At 36.9% G+C, this 13,237-nt stretch overlaps 1 protein-coding gene across 1 annotated transcript in view; it reads right to left on the bottom strand.

Moving 5' to 3' along the window:
* Psme4 (proteasome activator subunit 4) overlaps positions 1–13,237 on the bottom strand; it is a 117,202-nt gene that overhangs the window by 33,283 nt on the left and 70,682 nt on the right. Inside the window, exons 23-33 of the mRNA XM_013350740.2 lie at positions 12,041–12,097; positions 11,790–11,845; positions 11,591–11,689; positions 9,979–10,041; positions 9,760–9,855; positions 8,570–8,701; positions 6,604–6,813; positions 4,735–4,871; positions 3,451–3,504; positions 2,716–2,845; positions 932–1,013 (exon numbers count right to left, since the gene is read on the bottom strand). Coding sequence (XP_013206194.1) covers positions 932–1,013; positions 2,716–2,845; positions 3,451–3,504; positions 4,735–4,871; positions 6,604–6,813; positions 8,570–8,701; positions 9,760–9,855; positions 9,979–10,041; positions 11,591–11,689; positions 11,790–11,845; positions 12,041–12,097 — 1,116 coding nt within the window. The remainder of the gene's footprint in view (positions 1–931; positions 1,014–2,715; positions 2,846–3,450; positions 3,505–4,734; positions 4,872–6,603; positions 6,814–8,569; positions 8,702–9,759; positions 9,856–9,978; positions 10,042–11,590; positions 11,690–11,789; positions 11,846–12,040; positions 12,098–13,237) is intronic.

Here is a 13,237-nt window from a genome sequence, read left to right as displayed (position 1 = left end):
AACACAAATTTATTGGAGTAGTCTTATGGGAAACTGATCACACAATGTCTCTGTACCCCTATAGAACAGAATACAAAAGTCTTCCTTCCTTCCTTTTTAATGGTTTTTCAAGAAAGGGTTTCTCTGTAGCTTTGGAGCCTGTCCTGGAAATCACAGAGATCTCCCCGCCTCTGCCTCCGGAGTGTTGGGATTAAAGGCATGTACCACCACCCAGACAGAAGTATTTAAGAACATTCTTTTCCATATCAAAACACAATTCTCAGAAATCAAAAAAAATAACATTGATTCTATGTCACTAATTTTATCAACACACCTTACTGAAATAATCATCACTTATTCAAATGCATGTCCTTCATATCAAAAGAAAAACATTCTTAAAGACATTTTTCTGTGGACTACAGTCTAACCCACAGTTAAAATATTACATTCATGGAGAAAAATGATATGACAACTAAATGTAATATTTTACTGTTAGATCAATCATTTATTAGTGGGAAAAGTTTTCTTTTGAATAATTCTGAGAAGCAGGACAATTGTAGTGCATGCCTTTAATCCTAGCAGTAGGGCAGCAGAGTCAGGTGACCTCTGAGTTTAAGGCCAGCCTGGTCTATAGATGGAGTTCCAGAACAACCAGGGCTACCCAGAAAAACCCGCTTCAAAAACAAAACAAACAGAAAGAATATTTTTTTTTCTGAAAACACAGTAAGAAAAGTAGAAAAATCAACTCTGCTTCTAATTCTCCCGCCCAGAAAGAAATACTCAATGGATTGTGTTAATATAACTTGGGCTGAGTTTTGAATTCCAGATCTTCCCACCTCTACTTCCAAACTTGTGGAATTAAAGTCCTGTGCTCCCACTCCTAGCCTCTGGGAGCACTCCAGGAAATTTTCTCTAAGTATTACTGCTGCTATTTACCTGGGGTATTACTTACTGATTTCATAAGGGTTGATGGTCAGCTTTTTGTGAGTTCTTTTTAGCTGCTTGAGAATACCAGCAACAGCTGAGATAGCCATCTACAAACAGGTTAACACATCTACATCAAAATTTCGAAATCTCTTACATGTTGTACTGCAACTGAAACTGATTTTACTTCTCTTTAAAAATATCTCCACCCAAAAGGAGCCCTTATATTTACTCTTAGTAAGACTGTAAAACTTATATAGACTCTATGGGAATCAGTGTAGAAGTTTGTTTCTCAAAGACTGAAAAATAGAACTGTCACCTGACCCATTCCTAAAACTTCCAAAGAACTCTACATTGTACCCCAGAGATACCTGTACATTTGTGTTCAACAGTGTTCTACTGGCAATAGCAAGAAATGGAATCAGCCTAGATGTTCATCAACAGACAATAATGAATGAAAATATGCTATATATACACAATGAAATCATACTCAACCATGAAGAGTAAAATGACATTTGCAAATATACGAAAATCATATTAAGTGAAGTATCCCAGACACCACATGCTTTCTCTCACACATAGACCCCCAGCTTCTAATTTATATACAAGTTATTTATTTGACAATGAGTGTGGGTACATATGGGTCAGGAAATTGGAAAGGGGACATGAGAGGGGAAAAAGCTATAAACAAGTACAGAGAATGAGAGAAAACAGAAGACTTGAAAGTAGAAAGAGGAATACCAAGTCAGAGGTTACTAAAGAAATTAACCAAAAAAGTATGTATAAAAATGCCATAATAAAATCATTTGTTTTGCATGTTATTAAAAAAGTAAGTTTAAGTTCTGTGGGATGACTTAAGTAGAAGTACTTGATGCACAAGCTAAATGACTTTAAGTTCGATCCCCTCTTCCAATCCATCAGTGGAAACTGAGAACCATCTCCCAAAAACTGTCCTCTGACCTTCACATGCATGCTAAGGAGGGTGTTGTGTGTGTGTGCATGTGTATTTGTGCACGCACACACATGCACTTCACATGGATGCTGAGGAGGGGTGTTGTGTGTGTGTGCATGTGTATTTGTGCACGCACACACACACTTTTCACGTAGACGCAGAGAGGGTGTTGTGTGTGTGTGCATGTGTATTTGTGCACGCACACACATGCACTTCACATGCATGCTGAGGAGGGGTGTTGTGTATGTGTGCATGTGTATTTGTGCACGCACACACACAAATTAAAAAATAGTTTTAAGTTAAAAAAAATAAATACTGCCTGCCTATTGGCACTGGCCAGGGAAGCATAAACATTCAACTAGGAATGATTTACTAGCACCTCCACCCTTGAGTTTTATGCTAGTGTCTGCTGAAGAAACAGTCCTTCTTTTATTAGATCAATAGCTGCTCATTCTATTTGTGTCAGCCTCTGTGTCTTTTATTGTCTTTCTTCCAGAAATAGTCAAGGCCAGGACTTTTCTGACAGCTTATTTGTAATATTTTCAAAGCACAACCAGAAAAACTCAACTCTTAGATTTGCTCCACTCCTTGAAAAATGAATTTTCAAAATTTTAAGTCAAACTTAGCCAAGTTTATAAGCTAATTCTCTGCTACAGCTAGTGTTAAAATGTAAAATACTTGATTATGCCTAAAGTGTTTATTGAACAAATTATTATTTGCTTCTGAGCAAATAGAAGGAGATGCCAAATCAATTCATGTTAAGGCATTTATTATGGTATATATTGTTTATAAAGAATTGAAGATGTCTATTAAGGTAAATAGTCTCAAACCCAACACAGTAGCCAAAATAAAGTGTGTACCTTTCGAACAACGATTGCATCATGGTTGAGATTTTCAACAAAAAAACGTATGGCACGAAGAGGCAACACTCTGTCCTCCCTTAGGAGTAGAGACAGAAGCCCAATGCCTATATGCTCAAATTTCCAAGGCCTGGAGATTAAGAAAAAGGGATGAGTGGTGAGAGTCAGCAATACAAATCACAGTAGCCTTAAAAACCACTTACAATAAAAATCTGTTTTGAAACTTTTTCTTTGCTTGTAGTCTCAGCCTGCTGAAAGCTGGGACCACAGGCATGTGAAACCCTGCTCAGCTGTATATCTGAAACATAATTTTAAGTTTCTCAAAAATAAAAACAGAGCCGGGCGGTGGTGGCGCAAGCCTTTAATCCCAGCACTAGGGAGGTAGAGGCAGACGATCTCTGAGTTCGAGGCCAGCCTGGTCTACAAGAGCTAGTTCCAGGACAGGAACCAAGCTGCGGAGAAACCCTGTCTTGAAAAAAATAAAAATAAAAATAAAATAAAAATAAAAATAAAAAAAAAAAAAAACAGGCCTACTGAATAACACTACCCTATTACCCTAAACCTCTCCACATTCCCTGCTTTTAGTCTTCTAACACAAAAACCCCATTAATACAACCATTCTTTTTCCCATGCACAAAATCCCTAGAGCAGTTAAGACAAATGCTTTCACGGTTAAAAACAAAACAAACAAAAAACCCACTTTTTTTTTTTAAGAAGAAGAAAACTTATACTCACAGGTTTCTCTGCTCCACGCCATCTAGTAAAGTGTTGACTAACCTTTCATAGTTCCTTTAAAAATTCAGATATGGTTTTAGTATAATACTAAGATAAACACTAAATAATGTAACATAAATTCAAATTCTGTCCTAATTTACCCTCCTTTTACACTTTACCATTTAACCAGACTAAAAGTTAGAAGAGACACTAAGAAAAGAACATGAAGGGCTATGTATAATGAACTACCAAATTGTTTCTTTTCTCTTAATAGTCTTAGGTTTTTGAGGTAAGGTTTCAAACTCCAGGCTATCCTTGAACTCCTGATTCTCCAGCCTCTAGAGCAAAATAACTAGCATTACAGGCATGCCCTAAAAACTTTTTCTGAGTACTCCAAAGTAAACATTAAAACTGTAAGTAGCAACCAAGAGTCAGCAGTGTTCTGCCGTACAGTATGCTGGCTATCTGCAATCAATTAAGCAGACTATGAGAGTTCAATATTCACAAAAACATTTCTGAAAACAAGTTTGGGGCTGCAGCTGGCAGCCATATTCATAACATTTGGGATACTTTTAAGCCCAGGAGTTTAAGACAAGACAGAGCAATACCGTGATTTTAAAGGCATTTCACAAACAGTAAGTAGGCACCATCACAAGTTATATGGTAAACCTGAACTGAGTGAAGAAGGCTACTGCTGAAGTACTACCACTTTTTCTTTTTTCCCAAATCAGGACTTTTTCTGGTCCCCTGATCAAAAATCAGTTTACTAATATACTACTACAAGTTCAATAAAAAAGAGATTTCTGTAGGAGTTATAAAGTAATGTACTGAACTCAAATTTAGGACTTAATAACAAAGTGCACCAATTATACTATGTCTGATACATTAGTACCTAAAAACAAATAAAGGCAGTTCTCAGTGAAAAAGATACAGCAATGACTTTTATTTTTAGCATGCTTTTTTTTTTTTTTTTTTTTTTTTGGTTTTTCGAGACAGGGTTTCTCTGTAGCTTTGGAGCCTGTCCTGGAACTCCCTTGGTAGACCAGGCTGGCCTCGAACTCACAGAGATCCGCCTGCCTCTGCCTCCCGAGTGCTGGGATTACAGGCGTGCGCCACCACCGCCCGGCCTTTAGCATGCTTTTTTTCTCAACTCTACTTGCAAGTGAAAACTTGGTCCCCTTGCAACAATCATCTCCCAGTTGTCTTGCATTTTCCCAGAAATCAATGTGTAGTGGTAAGTTACATTAGAGCTAGTTAAAGTGTATTAACTGTAATATTTTCTGTTTTAGCATAAAGTTCAATTACCTTAGGGCATCAGCATTCTTTTCCTGTTGGCGCTTCTGTCCTTCTTTAATCTTTTCTGGGCTAAGTAGCGTCTGGCTAATAGAAGGATTCTTTGATTGTTCAAGTAATTCTGCTATTGCAGCACATGGCTTTGGAATCTTATTAAAAAGAAAAAAGCATTAAAAAAGTAGAATCATGATACATACTATAAGGCGGACTATTTAAAGGGAAAAAGGGCACTTGTTACCACGCATGATGACCCGAGTTCAAATCGTAGGACCCTATCTACATAGGTAGATGGAAAGAACTCATTCCTATAATTTGTCCTCTGATCTCTATATGTTCATTGATTGGCGTGTGAAAACACACACTCACATACGTCTACACAAAAATAAATGTAATGATTATGCTTTAAGTCCAGGATTGAATTCAGGTCATCAGGTTTGGTGACAAGCACGTTTCCTATTGGGCTATTTTGCTGGACCAGTGGTTTGGGATTGCATCTTGAGTTACTATGACTAAAAATCTTTAAAGAAAGAATAATCTACCTGGGTATGATGGTACATGTCTGTAATCAGAGCACTGAGGAGATGAAGGCAGAGGTATCAAGAATTCAAGGCCATCCTGCACTACAGAAGACTAACTATACCTGGTGGCAACCAATCCTAATAAGGACAGTTTCAAAGAGCAAGGGATGAATTTATAGCCATAGTTATAACCCTGGTCATTAGGATGCAAAGCATAACCAACCTGAGGAAAGAAGAAACTCAACTATCCTCACTTTTCTGTTCATCATGATGAACTGAGGAAGTGAGAATGCATACATTTTAGCTTCTCAGATGGTCATGAAAGGTGACTCATGCATGTAATCTTAGCATGTGGGAGGCTAAGGCAGGAGGATTGCTATAAGTTTAAGACTAGCAAAAACTATAGAGTTAGTCACTGGCTTTTAAAAAAGTACTTAAATGATGCCCTATCTCTATTTCAGAACCAGTGGAGTTTCTTTCTAATTCATAAGAAAAAATCTAATTTTAATATTCTGCACTATAAGTTATGAATCTGAGCTAGTGGCAAATCTTCTATGACTTTGGCCAGTATAGCTAACCTCCTAAAATATAATGAACTCTTTAAAAAACCCAGCATGACTAGGCATGGTAGGTAGGTCATGTCTGCAATCCCAGCACTCAAGAAGCTGAGTGCTATGGGAAATTTTGATCTCACTCTGACACTACTGAGACTTTCAATAGAGTTTACTTTGAATCAGAGGGTGGACAGTTACTAGCTGACCAAAGTTACCCAGACAGCTTTTGGAAGACCCAGGACAAATAGAGAGACACAGGAAGTAGTACAGCAGAGTTTAAGAAAGATGCTTAGACATTTTAGATCGCTGAAGGAGAGAGAAAAGAAGTCAGTGGTCATTTTGTCATCACTCCTCTGATCAATGAGGTCCTTACCCCGATACCTGACTCCTGAGTTTTCATTGATAAAGAATAATTAGATAAATGCTTCAGCAGAGTGAGTTTGAGACCTGCCTGGTCTACAAAGCAAGTTCCAGGCCAGCCAGAGGAGAGGAAAAAAAGAGAAGGGAAAGTAAGGAGAAGTGAGGAGGAAAATGCAGTGGAGGCATACGTGGAACAATGGTAAATATAGAAATGTTAACTGTTGCAGCCTCTTGGTGGAAAAGACCTGACTATTTCCCAGACACACTCCAACTTGGTGTTCCAAATCTGTTATCTAAAACAATGATCACTAAGGAACATTAGAAGGAAAGAGAAAGTAAATGCCTTTTAAAAATTATAATAACAAGCTAAAATATTATGAAAAAAACATGAAAAATTAAAGCCAGAATTTCCACTAAAATACGAGAGAACAAATAAATAGTTTGCTTACTGTAAAGTCCAAGCCAATTGTTTCATACTGTCTATGAATCTTTTCTGCAAGGTCATCAAACAGTCTCACTATTGATGGCTTTTCCAGTGACATGGCTTGGCTAAGTCCCGAAGAAACAAGTGCTGGCCAAGTCTGCACAATACAGTCCCAATCATGAAGGTTGGCCAGGCATACACCACTATGATTTCCAAGTAGACAATATAAGGCGCCCTATAAGAACAAATAAATTTACATGTAAAACTAAGAGGCACAGAGGAGAACTAAGAGTCAAACATGGAGTTTAAATTTTTATGTTAGTTATTTACATACTTACAGTTGATTTGTATATAATATTACATGTATTTACTGTGCTGTTCTTAAAAACTTGTACTTGAGGTTTAACCAAGTGGCATCCATTAATATTTTTTCTAAATCATTTAATAGATGGTTTGCTAAAGAATGGCGATTCGGCAATATAAAAAGTAAGAATAGGCCGGGCAGAGGCAGGCAGATCTCTGTGAGTTCGAGACCAGTCTGGTCTAGGATAGGATCCAAAGATACAGAAAAACTTTCTAAAAAAAAAAAAAAAAAAAAAAAAGGAAAAAAAATAAAAATGTAAAAGTACAGATTCTACTCATATTTTCCTCAGATAATGGCCTTGAAATATACCAAAAAGTCTTTTTAGTTTTAAATAACTTACCAAATAACAGCTAACACAAAGTTGCTAAGTATGTTACTAAATATATAAAGCTTGGTTACTCAGGAGGGGTAGAAGGAGAGAATGGAGGATGGATATGATGAGACGTATCATATACATGTATGAAATTGTCAAACAATAAAATTTAAAATACCTTTAAAAAATATAGCTATTTAATTATACTACATAATTTTTACTGACGACATGAGATAATTCTGGTGAAGCAAGTATATTTCTATTAGTGCCAAAAAGTGTTGTTACTTCCAGAACACTCAATGTAAATGGATGTGAAATTGTATTGTAACCTAGTGCACAGTCTAGCCTCCTCTACAGGCTCTATATACAGTCACTGCTAACTTTCACCTCTCTAATGTTGCCCATGTAAAACATTCTTGACAAGATTGACTGATATGATCAAATGAGGCAGACCTCCCAGAAAGAATATCCAATACTGAGTGGAGGTCAGCCACCAGAAAGGAAAGAAGAAAGGAAACAGTAGTCGGTTGGTATCAGTCCCAGCCACTAATCTTCAGCACTGTGATATGAAGAAAATGTACGAACTACATAAAAGAATGCCTTGTTCTAATAAAATTTTAGAAGTAAGTAACTAAGCCTGGCTCACAGCATACCGAGCTGTGTCTCACAGATTAATTCCGAGGAAAAGACTTAGTGCTAATCTTAATTATCTCCAGAAAGTGGGCACTGATGACTGTGTGTTCTTTCTGAAAGGTCTCTTTAGTGCCCTTCCATGGCTGTTCCTCTCTTTTCATGGTATCTTGGTCACTTTTGCTGTTTAGACTCATTTTGTTTGAGATGGGATCTCACCACATTGCTTAGGCTTGCCTTAAACCCTTGGGTTCTCTCACCTCCTGAGCGCTGGAGGTCTCTCACCTCTCCTACAACTACTTGTACAATCCAGATTTAGTTTAGTTTCCTCATATTTAGCTATCAAACCCTAACTCTTTGTCTTTAATATCTCTTATTAATAACCTACTTACAGAGACTCTACTTCACCTCTGAAACTTGCCTTGTTTCTTCCTTTTTCTGCTCTGATCAGTTGCTCAAATGATCTTATTTCTTTCCATCCCTAGTCTTCCCTTCACATTGGTTATATAATTCAGATATTTTCCACAGAGGTTTGCACAATAATCATGATGAAATGTTCTAGTATCTTAAACTTAAACACATATTTTAAGATTGGCGATAAGCAAATATAGCAAAATATTAAATGCAGAAGCTGACTAACCAATATATGGATGTTTACTGTAGACATTAAAACAGAACCTATACCTTGAACTGCTGCTGTGTGACATCCTGTCTATCAGGTCGTAAAAACTCCAAAACTAAAGGGATGATATCTCTGCAACAGAAGTTATATGCTCCCAAAGCAGCAAAAAATGTTTGCTGAGCCTTGTTTCTGACCTGGGAAAAATTGAAAAAGATTTAAAAAGATGCCTAATGAAACATAAAAATCAAAGGATGATAATTTAGATTGATTCCTAAATAACAGAAAATATATACCCTAGAAAGTAAGCAAATGATTATTAAAAGGAAGATAGTATCAGTGTGCTTCTTTCTGATGAGAGGAAGCTGAATGACATTCATGGGGAACAGCTTATAACACTGCTAAAAGCAAACAGCAGACACTTTAACTCACTGTTGATGAGATCTGGTCTCTTATGTCCACACACAGGAAATTACCAAATTAGAAGTTACTGATATACATAAATCTTGTAATGTCTCTGATTTATGTGCTATGACATAATCTTTTGGTCCTATACTTTATTAAGGGATAGATGATATATTATATGCTAGTAACTACCTAAACCCAAGCATCACACACAGAAGGAATTATATAGCCATCCCAGACTGGCCTTTGGAGTTTAATAGAATTAAGTGGGAGCACCAGTCTACCAACATAATCTCTCAAATTTACAAGAGACAATTTAAGCAGGACATGGTGGTGCATATGCCAGTAATCCCAGCACTTTGGAGGTGGAGGCAAGTGAACTGCAGTTCAAGGCTAGTCTGCCTAATAGCAAGACCTTGCTGGAGGAACGATTGAGGATCTAAAATGAGAAGCAATTAGCTAGGCATGGTGGTGTACTCCTTTGATCCCAGCAGGGGCAGGCAGATCTCTGAGTTCGAGGCCAGCCTTATCTACAAAGTTCCAGGTCAACCAGGGTTACAGAGAAACCCTGTCTAGGAAAAGAGGGTAGGGGTGAGCGGGGTGGGGACAATCATACTACAAACAAATGTTTTTGTATATTAAGGCAAAATTTGAATCTATTTGAAATTTGGAAGGTATTTACCATGGCATTGGGGGCAGGAATTATTAGATTTTAGTTCTGGTACTCTTGCTTCCTTGCTATTATTAAGTAATCCCTAAATGAGGGATTACTTAAACTCCACTGGGAAAACAGGAATACCTAGATTGCAAACAAAAAAAAATGGAAGTATTGGAGAGAGTAGAGCCTCACCTGACTGTACGAACTTGTTGACAATCGAAGAAGATCTCTGATCATATCTTGATGTACTCTTTTATACTCACAACCTTCAACAGTTAGTGTTCGCAACTTTAAAAAGAAATAATATAAAATAAAGTCTCGAAGAGTTTAATGAAAGTCCACTTAATTATGAAAAACACTGCAGTAATTATTTATTAGCATGCTGAATCAAGAGGTGATGGAGACACTTGCCTCATGCTGCAGCATTACTCTGTCAATTAGTAGTGCTCTGATATGTTGCTTTTTTCCATGGAGCTGGAAAACAAAACAGCAAACATCTCAATGTTTTCACTGAGTAACTTCAACAATGTATTCCTGAATTCCATAATGAAAACTGACCTCATAATAAGAACACAGCCACGTATGGTGGTGCATACCTTTAATCTCAGAGGTATGCAGATCACTTTGAGTTCCAGACCACCCAGGGCTACATAGATTGACCAAGTCTCAAAACAAAACCAACCAACCAAACAAACAAAAAGCCCAATAACAACAACAATAAAAAAAAAAAAGTCAACCCAAACTATATCATACAAACCCTAAACCAAGAAAATGAACACAGGGCAGAAAAAAAGGCTGAAAAGCAAATGCAGCTGTTACACATGTCTGACAACCTAGGTTCAACTCCTGGAACCTACATGTTCGAAGGAGAGAACTGACTTTTGCAAGCTGTCTTCTGAACTCCACTTTCACAGATGTATGCCCCCACCTCCACAAATAAATAGATACACCAAAAAAATTATGTGTATTGTTACAAATTACAAATTATTATTCTTTATTACATTAGTTATCAAAGTGCTCCAATTCTACCTTTTGTCCAAACCTTCCAACTTGGATCTTAAAACCTCTGATTCAGGGTTTCTCACCTAGACTCTAATTGTAGCAGAGCATTCTAATATTCATCCATCTTAGCTTTCAGTCAAGTGGGTGCTCATGCTCACAATGCATATTCCTTTTAGTGGCTCTCCACTGCTAACTATAAACCAAAGAACTTTCTTAAATCAAAACTATTGACCTAATTTACCTTACAGAACTCTTCCACAGCCTGCCATAGTTCCCATCTTGTTTTTGTATTCTCCGCTATCTCCACTATTTAGCACAGTAACATACAGGCTTCTAGAGAGTCAACTGCAGTACAAGTCTACTGGGGACACTGCTGGGGACAGCTCTACTGCTCTTTGGGTGTTTTTCCTTCCATGTTCCTGAAGACGCTTATACTAATTCTAATATTGGATCATGAAATCAATATAAGAAATATTTTCCTCAGATTTATACAAAATTCATGCTTGTGACTTTTTCCCCTTAAACAAACAAACAAACAAACCAAAAACCAAAAATCAGCCAGACAGTGGAGGTGCCCACCTTTAATCCCAGAACTCGGGAGGCAGAGGCAGGGGGATGGATCTCTGTCAGCCTGGTCTACAAGAGCTAGTTCCAGGAAGCAAATCCCTATATATCCATACAGAGGAGAGTAATGGATGTTATCACAAAAATAAATACTTTTAACTTAAAAAGCGCTCTACAATTAAGCAATATTCCTAGCAAGTAAATACAATCCCCCACTTAGTATTTGTATCATGCTTTTCGTCTTCATACAGTATTTTGTCTTTAAAAGTCAATGTTTTATTATTACATAATAAGAATCCTATAGCAAAAAAAAACCACATTAGTTTCATGCAATATTTTTAAAGCTACTACTTTTACTTATAGAGCAAATTTCCTCTATAAACAATAATCCTCAAATCAAGACTATTATACATCTTTGCAAAAACAATATTTCAGAATTTCAGGTGGAAATACTGACCCGATTTTCCATTGATTTCTTTACTAAGTTAAAGCTTTTCCATCGGGAGTCAAATTCATGTTTATGAGATCCTTGGAATTGCAGAAGGTCTCCAATAATCTGTGTCAAAGAATTTCAACATTTATTCAGAAGTCATTAGTAAAGCCCAAGCATATTAATAATTATGGAACTGTGTATATTAATAATTATGGAATTCTACCTTTATGATGAGAAACAATGATTTGGTATCATCTTCAGAATTATCAAGTATGTGGTCTAAATTAGGAGAAGAAAAAATTTAGCTAACACCTTAAATTACTATACAAACCCAAATCTACTTCATAAAATGGGGTGGGGGAGTAAGCTAATATTCTCCCTATTTCTAAAAAAAGTTAAGTAAAAGCATACCTGCCATAGGCTGCTATTTTAAAGCTTAGAAATACAGAGCAAGTTACAAGCATATATACTTACTAAGAAGTTTCCGTATGACACTAGCAATTGTTTCTCGGTGGTTCTCTCTGGATAGATCTATTTTTTAATAAATAAATAAATAAATAAATAAATAAATAAATAAATAAATAAATAAATAAATAAATAATGAAAAGGCATTTTAGACATTCCGGTTTTTAACAGCTTATCCTAAGATTCTTCTTAAAAGGTAAATTGGAGGACAAATGGCTTTGCCTTTAACATTGTTAAATTAGACGCTAAGTATGACCCAGCTAACATTCAAAACCTCTGCGTTTCAAAGGTCCAAGTTAAGCAGGGCATTGAGGCACACAACTGTAACATTAACACCTCAGAGAATAAGATCAGGATGGCAGATGGTTCGAGACTAGACTGGTCTACAAAGCAAGACCCTTTCTCCAATAACTCTGTAAATGAACAAACAAACATCTGGTCTTGGGGATGCACATCTATAAGCCCAGCGTTTGGGAAGAAGAGGAAAGAGGATAGAGGAGTTGAAGACAAGATGTGGCTACATGAGATTGGTCTCAAATAGCCAAAATAAAACAATTACTTAGGAAATATTTTGTCAGGAAGGTGGGGGAGAGATGGCTCAGGGTTAAAAGCACTTGCTGCTATTACAGAGAATGTGGGTTCAGTTATCAGCACCCACATGGCATCTCAGGGAATCTGTCCTCCATGGGAACGTGATACACATACATCCAGGAAACACCCATACACATAAAATAAAAATAAATGTATACTTCTTTATAAAGTGGGAGAGGGGAGAGAAAGAAAACACTGTTGTGAACATTTCAAAGTCCCAAGCTGCTAATTAGAAACCACAAAGGCTTGGGATTCTCTAAATTTACGGGTAACCCAAATTCAGGGGTTGTAGCTTAGAAATTGATGTACAGAACTAATTCTATTATTAATACATCAGTAAGAGTTTCTATTAAGGTTGCATTTTGAACTTTAAATTAGTATACGATATAGTTGGGGGGGAGGGTGTTGCTGGGAAATAACCCTGAGTCTCAGGCATGTATGTAAGTATATGTTCTATCAACGAGCAACATCCCCGTTTTCTCACAAAACACTAATACAGTAAGGGTCAGGGTATCTCTTAGTGGGAGAACCCTTATCTATCCTGCCTATGTCTCTGGGTATGATCTTCCAGCACCACATCAAAAAAACTAAATTGAATTAAATTCACTCGATGAA

This window comes from Microtus ochrogaster, linkage group LG1 (assembly GCF_000317375.1).
Source record: "Microtus ochrogaster isolate Prairie Vole_2 linkage group LG1, MicOch1.0, whole genome shotgun sequence".
In the NCBI taxonomy this organism is placed as follows: Eukaryota; Metazoa; Chordata; class Mammalia; order Rodentia; family Cricetidae; genus Microtus; species Microtus ochrogaster.
This window is presented reverse-complemented; position numbering and strand designations above follow the sequence as displayed.